This window comes from Cucumis melo, chromosome 4 (assembly GCF_025177605.1).
Source record: "Cucumis melo cultivar AY chromosome 4, USDA_Cmelo_AY_1.0, whole genome shotgun sequence".
Lineage (NCBI taxonomy): Eukaryota > Viridiplantae > Streptophyta > Magnoliopsida > Cucurbitales > Cucurbitaceae > Cucumis > Cucumis melo.
In genome coordinates, this window is record NC_066860.1 from 7,652,736 (window position 1) to 7,674,972 (window position 22,237).

The following is a 22,237-nucleotide window of genomic DNA, read 5'->3' on the forward strand; positions in this document are numbered from 1 at the left end:
TGTAAAGATTCACATTTTTCTTTTCTTAAAAGGAAAATTCTCTCTAATATTGTGTCTTTTTTAAATCTTTTAATTTAATATCAAACATAATTTAAAGAGCAAATAACAATATATAATCCTAAACTCGAGTGTGTATCAATTAAAACCAAAAACTTTCGTAAGTTTATTGATATATGCGATCCTCCAAATTTTGTCCATCCAATGTGGTATGTAATTTATGATTTTAATCAATCAAATTTTTAGATTATCATAGCCAACTAAATCTTTTAGTATGAATGATTTGAAAACAATTATTGCATTAATTCTCAAACATGTGACTTCTTCACTGAATCTCAAATGAAATTCAAACAAAAATTTAAATTCATCAATTTATAAAATTAAAATTTTAAAGTTCAATTGGAGCTTATTTTCATATTGATTCCGATAAGGGGTAAATTGGTACCATTACAAAAACTTTGATTGAAATTTGATACAATTTAAAAATATAACTTAATATTATTCCTAATTTATATGATTCATTAAAAGCCATGAGAATGCTTTTTCAATAAAATGTTCAAACAAAAATTTACCATATGGTAAAACTACAACATTTATTAGGACATTTAATCAAAAGTGCAAATATTTGATGGAAGTATTAGAGTAAAAATTGCCTCAAATTTTGGACCTAATTTTTTTTTGTCGTGTTTTTGAAGTCCCAAATGTTAGCCCAAAGAATTATCTACACAAAGACTCTTCCATCCCGCTCCCCCAAAACCGCACCAACTCTGGCCAAACCGGTCACCGGACATTTTTCAAAACCCAAAACCGTTGCCGGAGTTGGAGAAATTTTGCTGCAACCAACCAAAGTTATGAAACCGTTGAAATCCACTCTGTACTTCCTGCTCCGCCGTGCTCCTCGGCGGTTGGCAGGTCGGAATATACATGTCGGAACTAATAAGCCCCGACGGAGCCTGAGACTGAGTCAGAGGAGCGAGTTCGGCGACCGAGTTGTAGCCTTCAAAGGAAGTTCCGGCGGCGGCGGAGGCCCAGTCGAAATTAGTAGACCCCATAAGATGATTCTGAAACTTGAGATTCTCGTGATCTTGCTGTAAAGTTAGGAGAGAATTAACTCTAGGCAAGCTGAAGAACCCGTCTTTAATTTCGGGCAACGACTCGAGAACGTCGTCGAGGTGCGAGGAAGAACACGTGGACGATGAGCCCCCATTGCTGCATTCCATACTCGAAATGCTACTCGTCATTGGTGGCAGCTTTTGCGCACTTGAATTCTTCTTGTATATTCGGCATAAAACCCAATCATCCAGCTGAATAATACAAAAAAACAAAACAAAAAAAACAATAAATAAATAACAAAATCACCGCTAAACTCAAAAGGCTGGATTAAATTTCAATGGACCGAGTCAGAATTTTAGTTAATCGATATATACCTTAGTACTACCGGTCTTGCGGGAAGTATCAATGAGGCGATATTCATGCATGATCCAATTGGTTTTAGTTCCTTTAGGAGCTTTCCCAACATAGAAAACAAGAGCCTTTTTAATGCCAACTTTTTTCCCTTGAGTACTTATAATCTTATCGGTTCCGGTAGCCTTCCAATATCCCGATCCAGCGACCCGGTTAGGTCTTGACCCGTTTGGATATTTTCGGTCTCTTGGACTGAAAAAATACCATTCTTTTTCTCCAAACATCGCCTTACCTGCAAAACCAAAAAAATTAAAAAATAATTATAATAAATATTAGTAATTAACCTTTTTGAATTAAGAAAAATTAAAATGGAAATGATATAATATTTTTCTGAATACGTACTAGGGAGAACCCAAGGGTCGAATTTGTAGAGGTCGATGTCGCCGATAATTTGAAGGGAGAAATGGTGGCCGGCGACTTTTCGGCAGAGATATTGAACTAAAAGCTCTTCGTCAGTTGGGTAAAATCGGAATCCCGGCGGCAGACTAAGCTCTGAAAGTGGATCTTTTTCAGCTACTCCCATGTTTCTTCTTTTTTTTTTTTTTCTTTTCTTTTTTGTTTAAAGATGGAACAAGAATAATGGAGGCTTTTTAGTTTAATGGGTTTCTTTTTTTTTTTTTTTTCTTTTGTTGGAGGATTGAAACTTAGGAGGGTGTGAGAGAAATGGGTTTTATATAGAGAGGAAAGTACGGCGTCCTTAATGAGAAAAAAGGGACCCACTTGAGATTCTGGCCATTGAAGAGGTGACGAGTGGATTTAAAAGATAATAAATTAGCTTTGAGTTGAGCTTATCTGGTTCAAGTACGGCCAAGCTTGTTCCGGTGCATGCACCCTCCAGATAGCGACGAAACGATTTTTGTTTTCTTGTTTTTTTTTTTTACTTTTTTTTTCTTTCCTTTTCTTTTCTTTTTGTTTTTTTTTTTTTGTTTTGTTATAAAAGATTTAGAAGAAAAGTAAAAATATTTAAATTTGCCAAAAAATTTAGAAATTTTTTATTTCATCTTCTACTGCACCATCTTATTCGGTGTTAAATCAGAGGAAACACACCTTTTCTCTAAAAATGTGATCAAAATCTTAGGAAGCTTTGAGTGTTATTTTAATTTAGTTTATAAATTTATAACAGGAGCTCTTGCAAATATGACAATTATAGTATCATAGATTAGATCTATAGCACATCATTTTTACATTTGCAAAAATAGCAAAATTGAAGTCCAGCCTGCATTTTAAAATTACGAAATTACGATGTTACCTTTCAGTCATTACTGATACACCAATATATACGGTTGATACACCAATATATACCGTTGATACACTAATATATACTGTCGATACACCTGATTTGATGTACTGCTTGTATACTTTTTTTTACTCTCTAATACTTCCCTGATACATATCATTAGTTTAAAACACTTGATATGTTGTTGATACACTCAATCAATTAAATACACTTGAAGCACTAAGAATGATACACTTTATATATCGTTGATACACTTGTTATTATTTCTTGATACACTCGATAGATTTAATACACTTAATCACTTGGTAAACTTTATTGATACATATTATTAGTTTGATACACTTGATATGATGTGGATACAGTTGCTCAACTGTTAATATACTCAATCAATTAAATACACTTTGATGCACTAAGAATGATACACTTTATATATCATTGATACATGTTATATATCGTTGATACACTTGTTATTGTTTGCTGATACACTTGATAGATTTAATACACTTAATCACTTGCTAAACTTCGTTGATACATACTATTAGTTTGAAACACTTGATATGTTGTTGATACACTTGCTCTACTATTGATACACTTAATCATTTAAATACACTTGATGCGCTAAGAATGATACACTTTATATATCGTTGATACACTTGTTTGTTTGCTAATACATTTGATAGATGTAATACACTTAATCACTTGCAAAACTTCATTGATACATATTATTAGTTTGAAACACTTGATATGTTGTTGATACACACTGTTGATACACTCAATTAATTAAATACACCTGATGCGCTAAGCATGATACACTTTATGTATTGTCGATACAGTTGTTATGGTATGTTTACAATCTTAATAACATGTTGAACATCATTATCGCCTATAGTTAACAAATTAAAACTGAAAGTTTAATACATGACTCAACCTGAATTTCAGTATGAATCAAGTTCACAAAATAATCAAATGATGATATCACTCCATCGACCAAAACACAATTTTTTTTTGTAATCCACGTAGTATTGTTGCTCATCCCATTGACCACTTTGAAAAAAAATTACTGCCAATTTAACCATAACCACAATGAACTGCAATAATTTTGGAAAAATAAAAAACACGTAGTAAGTATATCAGTCAACTAATACATATAATATAAGTATATCATACGGTTGATATAAAAAACTGATACAAATTAAAAAAAAAAAACAGAACCGAACGTGACTAAATAAAACTAAATTGATCTACAATGTTCCTTTCGATAAGAGATATTATGAACAAATAAAAGAGATGAGGAAGAATTAATCGTAGCCCTAATTTTAATAAATAATATATGAGCAATTTATAGAATCAATATTAGGGCTTCAAAAAATGGGAAGAAATACATACATAATTCGTGTTTTCCCTGAAGAAAAAATGAGCAGAATAGGAGAAGAAGACGAGGAGAAGATGATAAAAAAAAGAGAAGTCGACGAAGAGGGAGAAATCTAAAAGAACGAAACTGAAGAGAGAAGAGAAGGACGGTGGAGAAGAATAGTGGAGAAGAGGCAGAAGAAGAACAGTGGAGAAGAGGCAGAAGAAGACGAAGAGAAGAGAAGTAGGTGAATAGGAGAAATGGTGAAGAAGAACGATAGAGAAGAGAAGAAGAAAACGAAAAATGAAGGAGAACAATAAAGAAAAACGAAAGAGGAAGAGAAAACACCAAAGAAGGGGAATTTTGGATAATAAAAAGAATAAAATAAGAAATATCAACCAAAATTAAAAAGTTGCTATATTTGCAAAATTGAAAATGTTAGTGCCAATATTGCTAAATTGGATTTTTATTGTGCCACCCAATACAATTTCCCTATAAAATAAGGTTGTAATTTTACTCTTCAAATTTAATTTTACTTTTTAAATTTAATTTTTGTTCCAAATTGGTTTATGAGTTTCAATTTTTAAGAAATTAATATATTATTAAATATTGACTTTTAGAAATGGATTCCAAAGTCTTTTAGTTAATTTAATAGCAATGAAAAAGTGTGAAACTTAATTTATTAGAACTCTTTTAATTTTTTAAATTAATTAATAAAAATGTAAACTAGAAATCAAGAGTTTAGTGAAAATCAAGGTTTTAATGTTGAAATTTTATAAACCAAATAAAGCAAAGCTATATACTTAAGAACTAATTGTTTTAATTGGACACAATGCTATTTGACATAGGAAACTTTACTCTTTGGGAATAAATTTTAATGTACACTCCTAAACTTTTTGAAAGATTTTGTTTTGATTGAAACCTTACATCGATAATCATTTCAATTTATACATAACACTCTCATAAGTGCAATTGTTTACGCTCCCCTCGAAATTTCATTTGACCCTTTATTACGATTATTTTTTAAAATAATTCATGCATTAATTTTCAAATATGCTTAAATTTCTTCAAATGTTGGTCATACAAAATGGATCACTAAAGTAAATACTAGTCTAAAATGCTTCACTTGTTTGAAGGTTTAATTGATACGGTTACAAGTTTCACTCGAAGTGTTTTCAAACAAAATATAATGAATAGTGTAAATTGATACGTTTACAAATATTTAAAATTTAAATTGATTAAACCTCTAACATGTTGGATAAAAATAGATGATTTTGTATTCATTTATTTGAAAATGGATTAAAACATTGTTTGGCACATATATTTTGACACTTCCGAGTCTTTAATCTCAAAAATAATTTCCATTATGAATTTAAAATTAATTTGCGGTGAATTTCCTAAAATACCAATATTAGTTTACAAAATGGAGCTAATAGAGACATATTATTTTGAAATAGGTAACAATGAAAGTATTTGCACTAAACTTGAACTCATTTAAAGTACATGAAATGAAAATATTAAACAAAAATTAAAGTATAATAATAGGAGAGTGAGAATTCAACCCCTATGACAAGAAAGTAAATTATATTTATAGCTATGCACATGATATGATACTTTCTATCAACAAAATAATTTAATTTTAAACTAAATTTTAATATCTGCTATGGTTAATTCAAAAATGAAAAGTGAAAAAAAAAAAAGAAAAGAAAAAGTGATAGGATTAAGTCGTGGAATTAAAAAAAAAAAAGGATTCCGAAGGAGAAATAGGAAAAAGAAGAAAGAAAGAAAATTAAAAGCAAATGATAAAGTCGTGGAAGGGTATTTTCCACGCGTGGAATGAATGAAAATATAAACCATTGGTCGGCAATGTGACTAGCGACACGTGGCGATACATGGGAGGGCAACACCACGACATGTTAGGCAGAGTTTTTTTTTTTTTTTTCCTTGTTTTCTTTTCCCTTATCTAAAAGAGTATTTAAAGTTTTAACGTGGCAAATTATTAGTTAAATTAATTAACTTCGATTTATTAAAAAAACAAACTTCATCAACTTTGTAACACCATATTTTATGTTGAAGGTATGGGAGTATTGAATCACAAGTTGCATTTTTTTACCCATTTCTCTGATCATTTTGTTTATTTTTAAAATTTAGCCTATAATTTTTTTTGTTTTGATATATACTTTTATCCATCTTTTCAAAATTAAGTCAAATTTGAAAACTAAAAAAAAATAAACGTTGTATTAAAAAACAATTATCTTTTGTTTTTTAAATTTGACTAACAATAAAATTCAAGATTCTTATAAATCTTGGCAAGAAAGTGAAGAGAAATAAATATAACTTTTTAAAAAAGAAATGATTATAAAATCATCTTAATAATTGTATTTGAAAAAATAATAAAAACATTAAGCCTAACTACATTTTCAAGTACAAAAGATAAATTTAGTCTAGTATGGATTATATTTTTGGTAAACAAGACAAGTTCTTGAAATCATCATTCATAAGAAGGTATTTTCAAAACTAATCCAATATTTCTAAAAATAAAAGTTTCAAATTTGTTATCAATATCTATGAAATTTTGTTATATTATTTATAAATAATTTTATCAGTTTGCCCTCTATAATAATTTTCCCTAATAGAAATAACATAACAATTAAAATTCCAAAAGAAAAAAGAAGTTGGGAAATCAAAGTTAGGTCAAAAGGCTTGCTTTTTTTATTCTAATAATAAATATCTTTTTGTTTATGATAATAGTTCAAATTCCATTGAAAGTCAAGTAGATTTGTTTTTAGAAAAATGTTCCTAAAATATCTTACTTAATATGTGTACAAAATTTAACAAGAAAACAAACACAATATTTGCTAAAAACAAATAGCTGATAATAATTACTTTTCCTCAATGTATTATGACATGAGATAATAAAGGAAATTATAATTTGTTTTCTAATGTTTGCTATTCACATTTGGAACGATTCTCTCAAGTTCAATAAGTACTATACGTTTAAATAGTACATATTTTGATCCTTCGCTAAATTTTACTGTCAATACTTTTTATTTTAGATCATTTTATTTCTTATTTACAATTCAAAGGTCAAAACATAATAGAGATATTAAACAAATATTTACGACTTTAACTTTTAAAAAAAGTTGGTATATTTTCAATTTAGAAGAATGAGATAAGAAATGAAAATGAATAACCAAGATAATATACATATATATATATATATATATATATATATATATATTGATATTCTTGAATGTTCGAGCCCTACAACATTTGAGTGTCAAGAAAACTCGTAAGAAATCAATTTTTAGGTAGATGGTCACCAAAGATTGAACACATGACCTCTCAGTTAAATATTGAGACTATGTCTTCCTTTTTACTATTGGATCAACCCATGATAATTCAAAGATAATAACCTTGAAAGAGTAGTAGAAGATTAACACGAACAAAAGTCAAACTAGGGAACCAAAATAGTACTCTAAAGCCAATGACATTTTATATATGATAATAAATTCTGAATGGAAAGTAGAATCGTATACATATATGCAAAAGCTTGAAGGAAATGATACGATTGCAGAGGGATTATTGGATTATTGGTGAAAGATATGGATGAAAAGCTAGGGTTTGCTTTCACTCATCAATTTTGTGTATAATGACGTGGCAGTTTCTAAGAAGAAGATGCTTAAAGTTTCAATGCTTTTTTTTTTCTTCTTCTTCTTCTTCTTTCAAATGATAAGATTTTTTTAAAGTGGGAAATGCAATGTGCTAAAATTTGGTGCTTCTTTTCATGCCACGTGGAAATTGAGTATAGTGGATATAATTTTTGGACGGCTGTTAAATGTTTACCAAACTAAGAAACAAAAAAGGAGAGGAAAATAGAATTAGGCACCTATTCAATCTCTATGATTTATGTATATGTATAATTTGAACATGGTCAAATAAAATCCATTGTCTTTTTCTAAATAGTTGTTACAATATTGAACTTTTCCTTATTTATAGGACTATGGACGAGTGTTTTCTCATTAATATATAAGTCAGTGTTTCAAAAATTAAGATATGGTAAAAACATATTCAAAAGCATAAAAATGACCAAGTTAAGTATTTTAAAGATATAATCTATAAAATTTATCCGGTGCATGCATAGAACTAAATTATTATCTTAGACTCAAATAATAGAAGAGAATTATTTTGTTAGAATTTCGAACCAATTCAGGCTGTATTGGTAAAGTGGTGTCCACATGCATTAAAAATTGAATTTTTGGAAACTTTGGGTTGGAAGTTTAGGACATTCATTTTAATACCTAAAGTAATAAATTGAATTCTTTGTTGATGTTTTAAATATGGTTTCAATTCAAAGTTGTTACTTTGTTGACTGACAGACTTAATTAAATTTAAATAGTTAAAAAAAATTGAAGAATTTTGAAACGAAAATTCTTTTCTATTTCCATTTTTCTCTCTCGAGTGCGTGTTATATATACATGAATAAATCCAATCTTATGATATGCATGAGGGTAGGCTTTTCAATAGTTAATGTTTTGAGTAAGAGCTTGTAGGAATCAAACTTTTAAGACCGTGTTGAATAGTCAAAGTGGAGGAAGAAAATTCCGGGATTATGCATCATTTTATGTATAATAATGTCTTTTTTCTACTTAACCGACCTTTTGGATGAAACAGAGTTAAAACAGACCAAAACGGTATTTAAATAAGTTAATCAAAAAAGAAGAAATAAAAACGATCAAATTGACTCAAAAGGACATGACACAACGATCATGCTAAGTGACATACTTGTCACTCTTTATTAGAGACGTATCTTTTTGCAAAGTGGAGAGTTCCAATAGGGTTATCTTATAGCATTGCGACACTGCAACACAATGCTTCCTCCTATGTTGTACTCTACAAACGTGACACTAGTTCGATTTTATATAATGTTTTTTTCTCTATTGTTTTAGCTTTTTAATATATCAAAATAATTCCTCTCCTTGATTGTGATGTCGGTATGGACAAAGGTATTAATTAATTCTAGCTTAGGCGTGTAGTGACTTTTCCTATTGTTGCGCACGTGTGAGACTTTGATCTATTTGTAAAAGAATTTTCCCTTGTTATGAATGTGCATGTGTGGTTGTATCTCTGTTTGAGGATGTATGATCATTAGTTAAAGGTTTAATTTTCAATACATGACATTAAATTTCTTGTTAATCCACATATATAGCAATGAGTTTCATCAACTTGTGGATTGCAAATTGGTTCAACAAACATTGTTTAATTAAGCTAGGGATGATTTAAATTGAATGACTAATTAGGATTTTCCTATTAGATATTCATCTTAGCAATTTCCTCATTCTTGATGCTCAATTTAATTAGTTAGGACACATCCATCTCATCTAATTAAATTAGCTAATTAGATAATTTAGACTCTCCAATAGTTTTCCTAGGTGAACTCTCTTAAATAACCAAATTGACTCGAAAGCTTAAGTTAGTGGTTGATGATAATTTAAATGAATATTATATTACACTTTACTTCATTTATGAGCTTTTGAAATATGAAGAATTCTTAACAAGAGAAAATAAGTTTTTATTGAGGAGGAAACAATGTTGTAACACAAGACCTTCCTTAGAGTAATCACTCTTATACCTTTTTAAATCATAGATTGACCCAATCATCTTAAGCTAGTGAGTGAAAGTTAATTTAATTATGTATCATCTAACAAGTTGGCTAAGCTAGACAATGTAGGAATTAATGTAATGAATCTATGATCGAATGACTCAAGAGCCTAAGCTAGCTAGATATTTAAAGCATATGAATTTCACCTTTTTTTTTTTTTTACTTTATTACAATTTATTTTTCATGCAGCCAACTAAAACAAATGGCTGTGTGTTACCTTGAGCCATAAAATAACCATGTCCAACCACCATTTTGGGCGTTTCTTGTCAAATTTCTCAAACAAAAAACTATATATCAGTGAACTGTTATCAATGATAAATGCTATCATTGATAGCTTTCAATTTGAGAAATGATTATTTCACATACTTATTCTTGATTTTTTCACGTTGAAAAGTATCACTAATAGCTATAATTAGTGAATTTCACTGATAACTACTATCAGTGATAACTTTTCACCATTACAAGTATTTTTTTCATGATTTCTATAATTGAAAGCTATCATTGATAACAATTGATAGTTGTTATATGTTACTATCATTGATAGATACTACTAATGATAATTTTTAATTTGAGAAATATGTTATCAGTTGATATAATTGATTACAACTATCATTGATAAAAGCTATCACTCATATTATTCTTGATAGCTACTATAAGTATTTTTTCTATATTACTATCAATATAAAATGATATCACTAACACTATATATTATTAATGATTGCATTAGAAAGATATCATTGATAGCAATCGTAAGTGATATCATTAGAAGAATATTTTTTTCAAGTGACATCTCCTTGGTAAACATATCAATTTTGAGTTTAGGAGGTTTATTAGGCTATCAACTGATATTTTTATGACTACTATCAATGATATTCTTCTATTACTATCACTAAGTAGTATCCCTAATAGATTAGATAATGCTACCATAAAGTGATATTAATTATGATTGTTTGTTTTTGGCATCAATGGACAAAGAAAAGAGACTAGATTTACATGCTATCGGTAAAAGCTTTAAATCACTAATAACATAGTATCCATATGATAGCTTCTATTGCTAATAGTTTAAATGAAATTGATATAGATACAACTTTTGTTGAAATAAATTATAGATTTTAAGTTATACTATCAACATTTATATCATTTTTGTAGCCACCTAATTTTATCCTACATTTTTTATTATTATTCTTTAAATTATTAATTGTAGCAACGGTTAAGATATTTCATTAATTTATTTTGTTAAAAAAAGAAAAAGGTAAAATCTTTTTGTAATAATATGAAATCTTATGTTTTTTCTTATCTTTTTATTAAAATGGAAAATAAAGCCATTAATGAGAATATCTATTATTTTAAAAATTCAAATCATTTTTTTGACTTATCATTTTAGAAAAAAACAAATTAATTTATTTATACAAAATCTCTTTTGATTTATCATATTAGGAAAAGCAAGATAATTTATTTTATACAAAAAATTTTAATACCATATTTGACTTATCTTTATCACTTTAGGAAAAAAGAAAAAATTTATTTTGGACAAAATCTTTTAATATCATATTTTTACTATTTTAGAAAAAAATAAAATTAATAAAATTACATAATATCTAATTTGATTTTATACTTATTAAATTTTCCTAATTTGTGACACACCTCGGGTCTATAAATAGGGTCCTTTGTCATTTGGAAAAGAGGAGAAGAAATTGTTTTAAAGAAATTCTTGAGGAAAAAGAAATTGTTTTAGAGAGAATCTCTACGGAAAAAAGTGTTTAGAGAGAATTTGAAGAAACGTATTCCTCTGCAAAAAGATGAGTCATTAGCTTTTTCGCTTTATTGTTTTCTTCACTTATTTATTTAATTTCTTTTTAAAATATTCATTTGTTTATTATTTCATTTAGTTTTTTTTTTCGTTTTTTTCTCTTATTTTCTTTATCGTTATTATGTATCTTTTCTTTTCCTTTTCTTTTAACTTATTTATTATTATTATTGTTATATTTAGTATATGCATACATTGATATCCTAAATTATTTGCCTAATTTATTGTGTGGTATATTTGTTATTTCCATTTGACTTTCATTAAAAATTTCTTAAAAATTTTAAAATACTTTTAACCATAATTGTATTTAGTTTTGATTTTTTTTTTTTTTAAATTTTTTCTCTTTAAACCATTTAGAATCTTTTTCCTTTTTTTTTTTTGCTTTAAAATTATTTATTTTAAAACTTAAAATTAAATAGATATTTGATAAGGTTTCCTAGTCTACATTTTTTATAATAACCATGTCGATTTCGATAAAAAATCCTACGATGGAATCTAGAAATTTTTTGGAGTTCGTTATTTCTAGATTCTTGAGGTGAGGGATCAATATCTTAGGGAGTCCGAGATTTGATCCCAAGAAAAAATATATTTAATCAATGTTTTAAAAAAAACATTATTCGAAGACTAGCCTATGATAGAATTTGAGAAATTGTAACAATTTCTCATTCTCTTAAGGTGAGGAATTTTCCGCAAATATAGTCTAATTAATGGGTGTATCCCACTTATTTTATGGGATCATTGCTCCAAATATTGGAGTGGTGAGCAATGAAATAAGACATAGTTTTTTTTAAAAAAAATAGATTTTATTCAAGACATTAAATTTGGCCACCGTTTTCTAAAACGGGTGTTATGGGGCGCTAACACCTTTCTCGTACACAAATGACTCCCGAACTCAATTCTAATTTTTTCATAGACGAGTTTTTATTTTATTTAAAATGATTCACTTTATTTCGATGTCCTATCACACCGTAAAAAAGATTGGTGGCGACTTCTCTTTTCTTTTAAAAAAATAAACCTTTTTAAGAATGTCGGCCGCTCCGCATTGTCTCGGGTACGTGGCGACAATTTTGAAGTTCAATAATTTCAAGTTATCGGCTGATGACTATTATCAATGATAGCATGAGAGAAAGGAAACTAAAGGGGAAAATTGACATTTTTAAAAGGGACACTTGCATTTGTGGCAAAATATAAAATGAAAATTAAGTTCATGACTTAACATTTTAAATTTTGCACGAATGGAAAATTATCAAGCCCAACCCAACTGAAATTTTTGGATGACCAAAATGCCCTCATAGTTCAAAATGTGTAACTACATTTGATTACCGTCTAATTGCTACATGATTGTCATCTTATTACCACTAATTATCAATGATATCAATTACTATTTGATTGTTGTCTAATTATTGTCGGATTGCTATTTAATGTACATTATTATCTAATGGCTAATGATACTGATTTACCATCTCATTATTATTTAATTTAATATGATATCATTTACTATCTACTAACCTTTTTTTTTTTTATAATTACTGAGTAGTTTATCGATAATCATCTCATTATCTTCCATCTTTTGTCAATTATTATGTAGTTTCTTATTACATCATATTATCATATGATTACCTTCCATTTTTTTGTCAATGGTTAAGGATTTTTCCTTTTACATTATCATTGTCATCTGAATTATCTTACATTTTTGTTTTGTTATTTTCTATGCAGTTTTTTTTATTCTTCATTTTTGTAATCTACATAACATTGTTGATCATCTCAGTGCCACTATGAAAAATGATCATTGGAAGCTTAATCACAACGACAAATAGTGAGATAGTATCACTTGATTACCTTCTGATTGTCATTTGATTACCTATTTCTTTTGCAATTTTAGTTAGCTTTTTGAAATAGATATTTGATTATCATTTGATTGTTACATTCTACATTTTAATTTTTTTTTCATTTTAGTTAGCCTTTTGAAATAATAATTTAACTTGATTGTGTTCTGATTGTCATCTAATTACCTTTTGATTATCATGAAATTTCCAAGTCCAAGAAAGTAGATCAGAGCTCCATGTGATACCTCATTCTCTTTTTCCTCGTTTGTATTCAGAAGGCAGCAAAATCCGATTAGGAACTCCCTCCTCCACCACCATGTCCCCGCTTTGTCAATATGAATAGAGTAATCGAAGAGAAATCAAAAGCCCGGAGTATTAGAGAAACTGGCAGAGAAGAGGTTTAGAGATTTCAATCTCAAGTCTGCTCTCAGGTATGCGCCAAGCGAGCCCATTGCCTCGATCCAAATCTTAACGGCGCCACCGAAATCCTCACTTCCTTTCAGATTCTTTAATTTGTTGTTGACTCTAGACAATTGGTACCAAATTCTTCAAGTGGAGTTATTCGCTCACATCAACATACTAAAAAAACAATACAAGAAGCTCGCTCTAGTGTAGCATCCAAATAAGAATCCTTATTTCGATTAGGTAGCGATCCAACTCTTTATACTAAGTTGAGGTAATTATTAAAAAAATAACAAGAGAATTCTTGGTCATTTGGGTCCTATATTTATGTAATATTTAAGTTCATTCAGGACATTTCTGAAAATTTAAGAAGTTTGGATTCATATTGAAATATGATATACCATTTTAAGCCCTAGCAATTAAAACCTCTAAACTAATTAAACGGGAATCGGATGAAATGAGGGGTAACAAATATTTAAGTTTCATTTACAAAAAATTGTAAAAAAGTTTTAAAATTAATTAGATGTATGGAAAAATGAATTTGAGGGCCAGTAACTAATGATTATCAAAGGACAAAAATACCCCCTATTTAAAGAAACAAATTAACCAAAAAATAAGCATTCAAATCGTAAATAAAGATTAGATTGGTATAAAAAAAATGACTCACGTTTTTTCAAAAATGAAAAACAACTAGAAATATTTTTAAAAATCTTCTGATCATTCAAAAATATAAACCCAGCTACAAACAAAAATATAATGTAACTAAACCTTTTATAAGATTGACGTACATTGAGTTGCAAATAAAAAATAAAAAAAAAACCCAATGAAAAATTGATTAACCCAAGAATCAATAAACATAATTATAGTTTATATGGAAATTATGATTAGTTAACACATTCTATACATGTATTTTTTTTTCATATATAAAGGGGTAGGTTAATGTTGAAACTCATTGAAATTACGTAGAGAAATGTTGGTATTAAAGGGTTGAAAAGGAACACACTATTGTGAAGCTGAATGAAGCATATGTGTGTTTATGTGGGAAATCATTTCATGATGATCACAATGTTGTTGAAAATCACGAGTTAGAGAAGATGATGGGTACATGTGTAATCCCATCTATGATGTGAGTGAGATTGGGTTGAGATGGGTCATCCAATATCAACTATAAAAAAAGAAAAAAAAAATCAATTTCCAAAATTATGAATTCGAGACATAATTTAAAATCTCGTTTTCAAATTTTGAAATTTTTAGTCGTTTTTTTTAGGATTAATAAAATTTCGAAACAAGCGGGTGATAAGGTGATAAGGTGCTTGTTGTTTTCCTAATTAAATCTTTTTTTTATTTTTCATTTTCCCAAACCAAGGTTAAAAGGTTGCCTACTGGCCACAATTTCTCAATTTGGAAGCATTAAAATCAGAATTTGTGTTGAATCAGCCTACTTGGTGTGTTATAGGTGGATTCTAGAATCGAGGGAGAAAACAAAAAATTTCTTCATTACATTAAGAGAGTTGCAACTTATTATGATCGGAGCACATACTATAACCTATATTTGAGCTTTGAAATGATGATAGGTTGAAAGCCCAAACCAGACTTTTGGTTAAATACGAGTTAAGATGAGATCAAGAGTGACCTTATCTATTTGATGAACAAATCTTAGTATGACTTGTTTTGACTTTGGAAAAATGATGATTTGGATCAAAAGTCCAAACCAACCTCCTCAATCCATCATTGGGCGAGGCCAAGCCTTGAAATTTGATGAACAAAGGCATGCCAAATGTACCACATTTAGCTTGAAAGACAACCTATATTATTTTTGGGATTAGGAAACTCATATCCTAATCTTGGTTGGACTGCAATAAACCTTATATCATTCCCAATATAAAAACACATTATAGTTCCATATTGAATTAATTAAGAACTTCTAATTCGTTTTCTATTCTATAATTCGTTTATTAACTTAGACATCATAAACCTTTTTTTAGGTCCGTTCTTTACCTTTGTTGTTATGTAAAGTCATACAATTTTGTATTTGGCATCAACATATCATATAAATTTATTTTTTATTCATCAAAATTTCATGAAATTTTTTATATAGTTTTAACTTACTAAAATATTTCTTGCTAGAATTAACAATTAATCTTTTTGTTCGTTTTCCAAAGTGTGAACGGAAGGAAGATTAATCGTAAGTTCTTAACTTTTTGGTGGGATTATTTTATTTTGAATTTTTTTTGTGTGGTCCGATGGAAATGACTACTGTGGTCCGAAGTCGAAATGGCAGAAAAAAATTGTGAATTGATTAGATCATGAAGGAATACATTTATAAAATATCGTTGGCAAGTAGTACACTACTTTCAACTACATTCATTTTCCCCTTTTATTATGTACACTTTTCCATGTTCTCGCCATGCAGGTCGGATGCCACCCAATGGGTGGGGGCACATGATCTCTTCTATGGTCTTCAATTCTATTTTCTAAATTTTTGTTTTTTTATTTTAAACAACATTACTTTTTTGTTTTTAGAAAGTTACCACTATCCTATTTTTATTATTTTTTAAATAAATAAAAAGAAAATGATACGGTTTACATTTTACGTTTCAAAGTACCACACTTTTAAAAGAACCTACATTTTTGTTTTGTACTTATTACATTTGCATTAGAGGGTCCTTGAGTTAGTTTCCAGACCGGATTTCGTTCAAATTGAAGAAGTTCCTCCTGCATTGCCCTTACCCAATGTTCATCTTTCTAAGCTTCAGTGCCATGGGTAGGTTCCATAGTTGATGTGAAACAGACATTAGCTATAATTTTAGCATAGTCAAGCTTATCTTTCTTTCGGGTAGTAGCGCTATTGTTGATGTCTCCAATAATGCTATTGGATGGATGATTCTTTTGCACATGAGCAGAGGGAGAAAAGATCTGGTGTTTGGAAAATTTAGTTACTATAAGATCAACTTGTCTAGTTGAGTCACTTGGATCTGAGCTGATGCAACCGTCTTTAATTGTTACATTGAATGTGTTAGAAGAGTCCTTATCTATATTTAAACGATCTGCATTATCAAGAGCATTAGTATTTTGAGTATGATTTTGTAACGCCCCAAATTTTCGAGGTAAGCTTTTACTGCCTTATTTAATTTTAGGGAATTTTAAATTTAGGACTTACTTTTTGGAAATTCTGGAATTTATGGTTGTAAATTATATAATAATAATATAATAGTAACTATATTATTATTATTATTATTGTTTATTATAACCTTCATTTATAAATTAATATTAATATTATCTTTTATTTATTACTATTAATATTATTATTATCATTAATTAATTATATAAAAGTTAATACATATATATATAATAATATTTTGTTTATTATTATTATTGATTAGAATTGGTAAAGTTAATATATATATATATATACATTTAATAATATTTTATTTATTATTATTATTTTTTTAAAATATTAATATTATTATTAAATTCCTTAACTTAATATATATATATATATATATATATATATATATTTAAAAAAAAAAAAAGAAGAGAAGAAGGAAACCCTCGCGCGCGCCCATCCATTTCCGCTTTCTCCCGACGCCGTCGCTCCCTTCGTTTTCTCCTTCTCCTTCGTTCTCTTCTTCGTCTTCAGCGTTCACAAAGCCGCCGCCGTCATCTCCCTCTCTCTCTCCTTTCCGTCTTGCGCTGCCCGGTTTCTCTTCTTTTCCTTCCGTCGCGCACGTTTCCGTCTCTGTCCACGTCGTCGGAGCTGTCCGCCGCGACCTCCCTCTATTTCGGATCTCCTCTCGGACTCACGACGCCAGCCACCGACGTGCGCCCCACCTTCTGTCGACGCCCAGCCGCTCTCCGTCGCATTGAGGCGAAGCTTTTCCGTCGTCGAACGCCGGAGGCCGATGTCGTGGTCGCCCCGGTTCCAAGCTGACCCGACCCGAGCCACAAACAAGTCCAGCCGAGCCGCGAGTCACCAGCAGATCCAGCCGAGCCGCGAACCACAAGCCGAGCCGAGCCGTAAGTTGACTTGAGCCGAGCCGCGAGCCGAACCGCGAACCGAGCCGCGAGCCACAAGCCGAGCCGAGCCGAGTTGAGCCGAGCTGAGCCGAGTTGAGCCGAGCCGAGCCGAGGCTGAGCCGAGCCGAGCCGAGTTGAGCCGAGCTGTGAGCCGAGGCCAAGCCGAGCCGAGCCAAGAGTGAGCCGAGCCGTGAGCCGAAGCCAAGCCGAGCCGAGCCGAGCCACCTAAGCCTTCCTTCCTCCACTTCGGGTCACGGTGAGTCTTCGGTAAGGATTGTTTTTGATGAATTCCCTAATGTTACCATATCCGATTCGAGTTGAATATTGGAATAAGCTTTAGTCCTATCTTTCATCCCTTAAAGGTAGTAAGGAATTGACGTTTAAGCTCTCGGGTTCTACGGCAGGCTTGTTTGAAGATAGCTTTCCTTTCCTTGGGTAAGTCAACGGGTGTTGTTTCGGACCTTTTAAAACGACTTCTACTAGAGTCATCAACTAAAACCTTTGTGTTTTCGTTTAGGTTGATCCGTTGAGCGTGGATTCGATCGAGGGGCGTAACCGAGTATCAGGTAAGGGTTTTCCTACTACTGGACCCCGAATCCAGGCTGAAAACGTAGGAATCCACAGGGGATTACACGTTAGTGACTGTACTGAATAACTGTATGCGTGTTGACTGTTAAGCACTGTTATTATATTTTGTCTGATGTAAAGATACTGTGACTGCTAATTGTAGATTGAGATTTTATGTTGATGGACCTTGAAGTTACGGTTCAGTATGTAGTAAAGCATTGGTCGGGATGTTGATCATGGAGTTTGGACGGGGAAGGACAGTGAGTCCGGTTTTGGTTGGTTAGTTGATTGGGTCTAGGGTTTTCCCTAATGGTGTGCGAATTGGTGGTGCGTATAGCAACTGAGGGCGTAGTTGTTTAAACCTATACTATCTGACTGACAAAGCCTATGGCGGAACTGTAATATGAATGCCGTTGGGGTATGACTGATGTAGACGGTTTAGTATGGACTGAGGGGTAACGGTTAGCTTCATCTATGGGGTAGTGTGCCTTACTGATATGTGCATCCTTCGGGAGCACTAGACTGATATGTGCATCCTTCGGGAGCACTAGACTGATGTGTGCATCCTTCGGGAGCACTCGACTGATACGTGCATCCTTCGGGAGCACTAGACTGATCTATGCATCCTTCGGGAGCACTAGACTGATGTGTGCATCCTTCGGGAGCACTAGACTGATACGTGCATCCTTCGGGAGCACTAGACTGATATGTGCGTTCTATGGAACCACTAGACTGTTATGTAAGGCACCCCCGAATAGGAAGTAAACTGTTGTCCCCTAACGGGCCCAGTAGTGGGTCCCTTACTGGGTATGTTTATACTCACCCTTTTCTCTTCTTTAACTTTTCAGGTAAGGGCACGGCGAGGGGTAGACCGACGAGAGGCAGGAAGGACGCGTGAAGGCCATATGGACGCGTCTGGTTTTCTTATCGCTTCCGCTATGTATTTTGTCAGAATATTTGACTTGTGATTTTGAACTGGTGACTTGAGTTTCTATTTGTGACTTTTTTTGATTGATTTAAAATAGGGCCCGAAACTGTTTTTTTGTAAGGTTTCTAATGCTTTAATGAATCGTAACTGGTCCGTTTTAAATTTTATGTTGAATGGTTGAGTTTTGGTATTTGGTAGTGACCTCAGCTTAGTCCGGAAAGTTGGGTCGTTACAGATTTAGAGGCTATGTTTCAGTGTCTTCGTCATTCTTCTCTTTAGCCAAATCTTCTGTATCATATAATATAACATTTATGGATTCTACAACAGTTTTGGTACGTTTGTTGAAAACTCGAAAGGCTCTCTTGTTGATGGAGTATCCTAGAAAAATTCTGTCAGTTGACTTAGAGTCCCATTTTTTATGATATTCTCTATCTTTAAGGATATGACATTTGCTACCAAATACATGAATGTATTTCACATTTGGTTTGCGTCCTTTCCACAGTTGGTAATTGGTGTAGTTCGTTCCAGGATGGAAGGAGACTCGATTGTGAATATGGCAAGCTATACTAAAGGCTTCAGCCCAGAAATACAAAGGAAGAGATTTTGCATGAAGCATCACCTGAGCCATTTCTTGGAGGGTCCTATTCTTCCTCTCTACCACTCCATTTTGCTGAGGGGTCAACGATGTAGAAAATTCATGAAAGATTTCTTCTGATTGAAAAAACACACTAAACATCGAGTTTTGAAATTCACATCCATGATCACTTCTGATTCTTTTAACTTTCTCGTCTTGTTCACGTTGAAGTTGAAGACATAAAGACCATAAAATCTTGAATGAATTTGATTTTTCTCTAATAAATTTTATCCATGTGTATATAGAATAATCATCCACAATTACTACCACATATTTTTTGTCTCCAGGACTCTCCACTTGTATTGGACTCATTAGATCTAGATGAAGTAGTTCTAGAACTTGACTAGTTCTGTTATGGTCTCCACTTTTGTGAGAGTGTTTGATTTGCTACATTGAGAGTAGAAGTTATCTGAGTTATGTTTTAACAAGGATACTCCATGAATGTCTTCAGCTTTTAAAGTTTTACATATTTTAGATATACTAACGTGCCCAAGGTGTTTGTGCCATAGCATGGTTTCATCAGATTTAGATAGATTACATTTGAGATTCTCAAGTTTATTGTTCCAATGATAGCAGTTGTCAGAATGCCATGTACCTGTCATGATTAGTTCTTTCTTGGAGTTAAGAACTTCACACTTTTCTTTTGAGAATTGCATGATGAATCCTTGATCGCAAAGCTAGCTAATGCTGATTAGATTTGAGGATAGGCCTTTTTGACCAATCTGACTTCTTTGAGTGCTGGAGCTACAGGATGATTAATGTGCCTTTTGCCAATAACTTTGCCCTTTACTCCATCACCAAAAGTAACTTGTCTAGTTTAGCTTTCTTTTAAGTCAGTAAAGATTAGTGAGTTTCTTGTCATGTGTCTAGAGCATCCACTATCGAAGTACCAGTTTTCAGAATTTGAAGTATACACCACATGAGGGCTACATTGCAAGTAATTTGGTTGATTGATTCTTTTACTTTCCACACTTTCTTAGAACAAGTATAAGGCGGAGAATTTATCTTCTTATACGTGCTGACTCTCTTGATGAAAGATTTCTTTCCATGAAGTTTGTAACAGAAAGGTATAATGTGATCAGGTTTACCGTAGAAGTGACATACCCGATTTTTTAAACCACTAGTTGTTTCTTTCCCGTATGCTTTAGATGAGTTCAGATTGTTGGAGGTGCTGCCAAGATCTTTTTCTTCCGAGGCACAAACAAAAACCGTTGACTTTGATTTTGAAGATGAATTTTTCTCCTGAGAGCCAATACCTATTTTATCATTCTTTACTTTCCATTTGCTTAGAACCTCATTGAGATTATCAATTCTAGATGATAGTAGTCTGACAGATTTATTTAGGGAGTCGTATTATTTTCGCGATTTGTTCCATCAGGCGTAAATTATCTTTAGTTAGAGTCATTATGCAATTTTGTTAGCGATTAAGCACTTTCTGGTCTTCTTCCCACATTAAGAACACTTCTGTAGGTTTTGTTTCTTCTTTCTCATATATAATCGACGAGTCATCCTTAAAGTTTTCTAACAAGCTGCTAATTAAGGCTCTACAAAAAATTTTGAAGTTGCTGTTTGAGGAAGATTCATCATCTGACAAGAGCCTTTTTCTTACGCTTCAGATATGTAACACACCCAGCTTGAAAGTGACCAAAGCTTTCACATTCATGGCACCTAATACTTCTATTTGTTTGGCTAGAATTGCGATCATTATCTATTCGACGTGAATGTGCAAATGAGATTGATTCTTGGGTTGAGACCTAAAGCCTCCTAACTTCTTGTTGAATTTTGATTTTAAATTTTGAAAAACGTTTAGATAGTAAAACGCTATCTCGGCCAAATTCTCATCATGAGAGGATTTTGAAATATTCTAAGACGTTTCCTCATTTATTCCTTGAAATGAAATACTTTTTTTTCATCTTTATCACATTGTCATCAAGAGATAATTCAAAAGTTCTCAAAAAACCAAATAATTCATTGAGTTTCATCGTAGTGATGTCATTAGCCTCCTCTATAGTAGTTACCTTTATGTTGAATCGAGATGGAAGAGATCTAAAAACTTTTCTGACTAGTTTAGTATCGGTGAGTTTTTCTCCTAGAGCAATGATTCATTAGTCAAATCTAGGACTCGTACATTGAATTCGACAATTGTTTCGTCTTCGGCCATCTTGAGATCTGGATATTTTGACTTTTGAAGTCCCTTCGTAGGCAGTTTTCAAAATATTCCATGCTTCTTTTGCTGATGAACGGGTGTAAATCAATTTGAATACATTTTGATCGACTCCATTAAAGAGAGCTTTTAGTGCTCTAGAGTTTCTAAGTGAAGCTTCATTTTTTTCTTTGATCCAGGA

General features: G+C 31.4%; 1 protein-coding gene across 1 annotated transcript; it reads right to left on the reverse strand.

The window, feature by feature from the left end:
• Positions 1-573: 573 nt before the first annotated feature.
• Positions 574-2,109, reverse strand: LOC103495020 (NAC domain-containing protein 72-like). The gene is made up of 3 exons (XM_008456444.3): positions 1,804-2,109; positions 1,425-1,693; positions 574-1,301 (listed from the first exon to the last, which is right to left on the reverse strand). The coding sequence occupies exons 1-3, from the start codon at positions 1,982-1,984 to the stop codon at positions 792-794; spliced, it is 960 nt and encodes a 319-aa protein (XP_008454666.2). The 5' UTR covers positions 1,985-2,109; the 3' UTR covers positions 574-791.
• Positions 2,110-22,237: the final 20,128 nt, after the last annotated feature.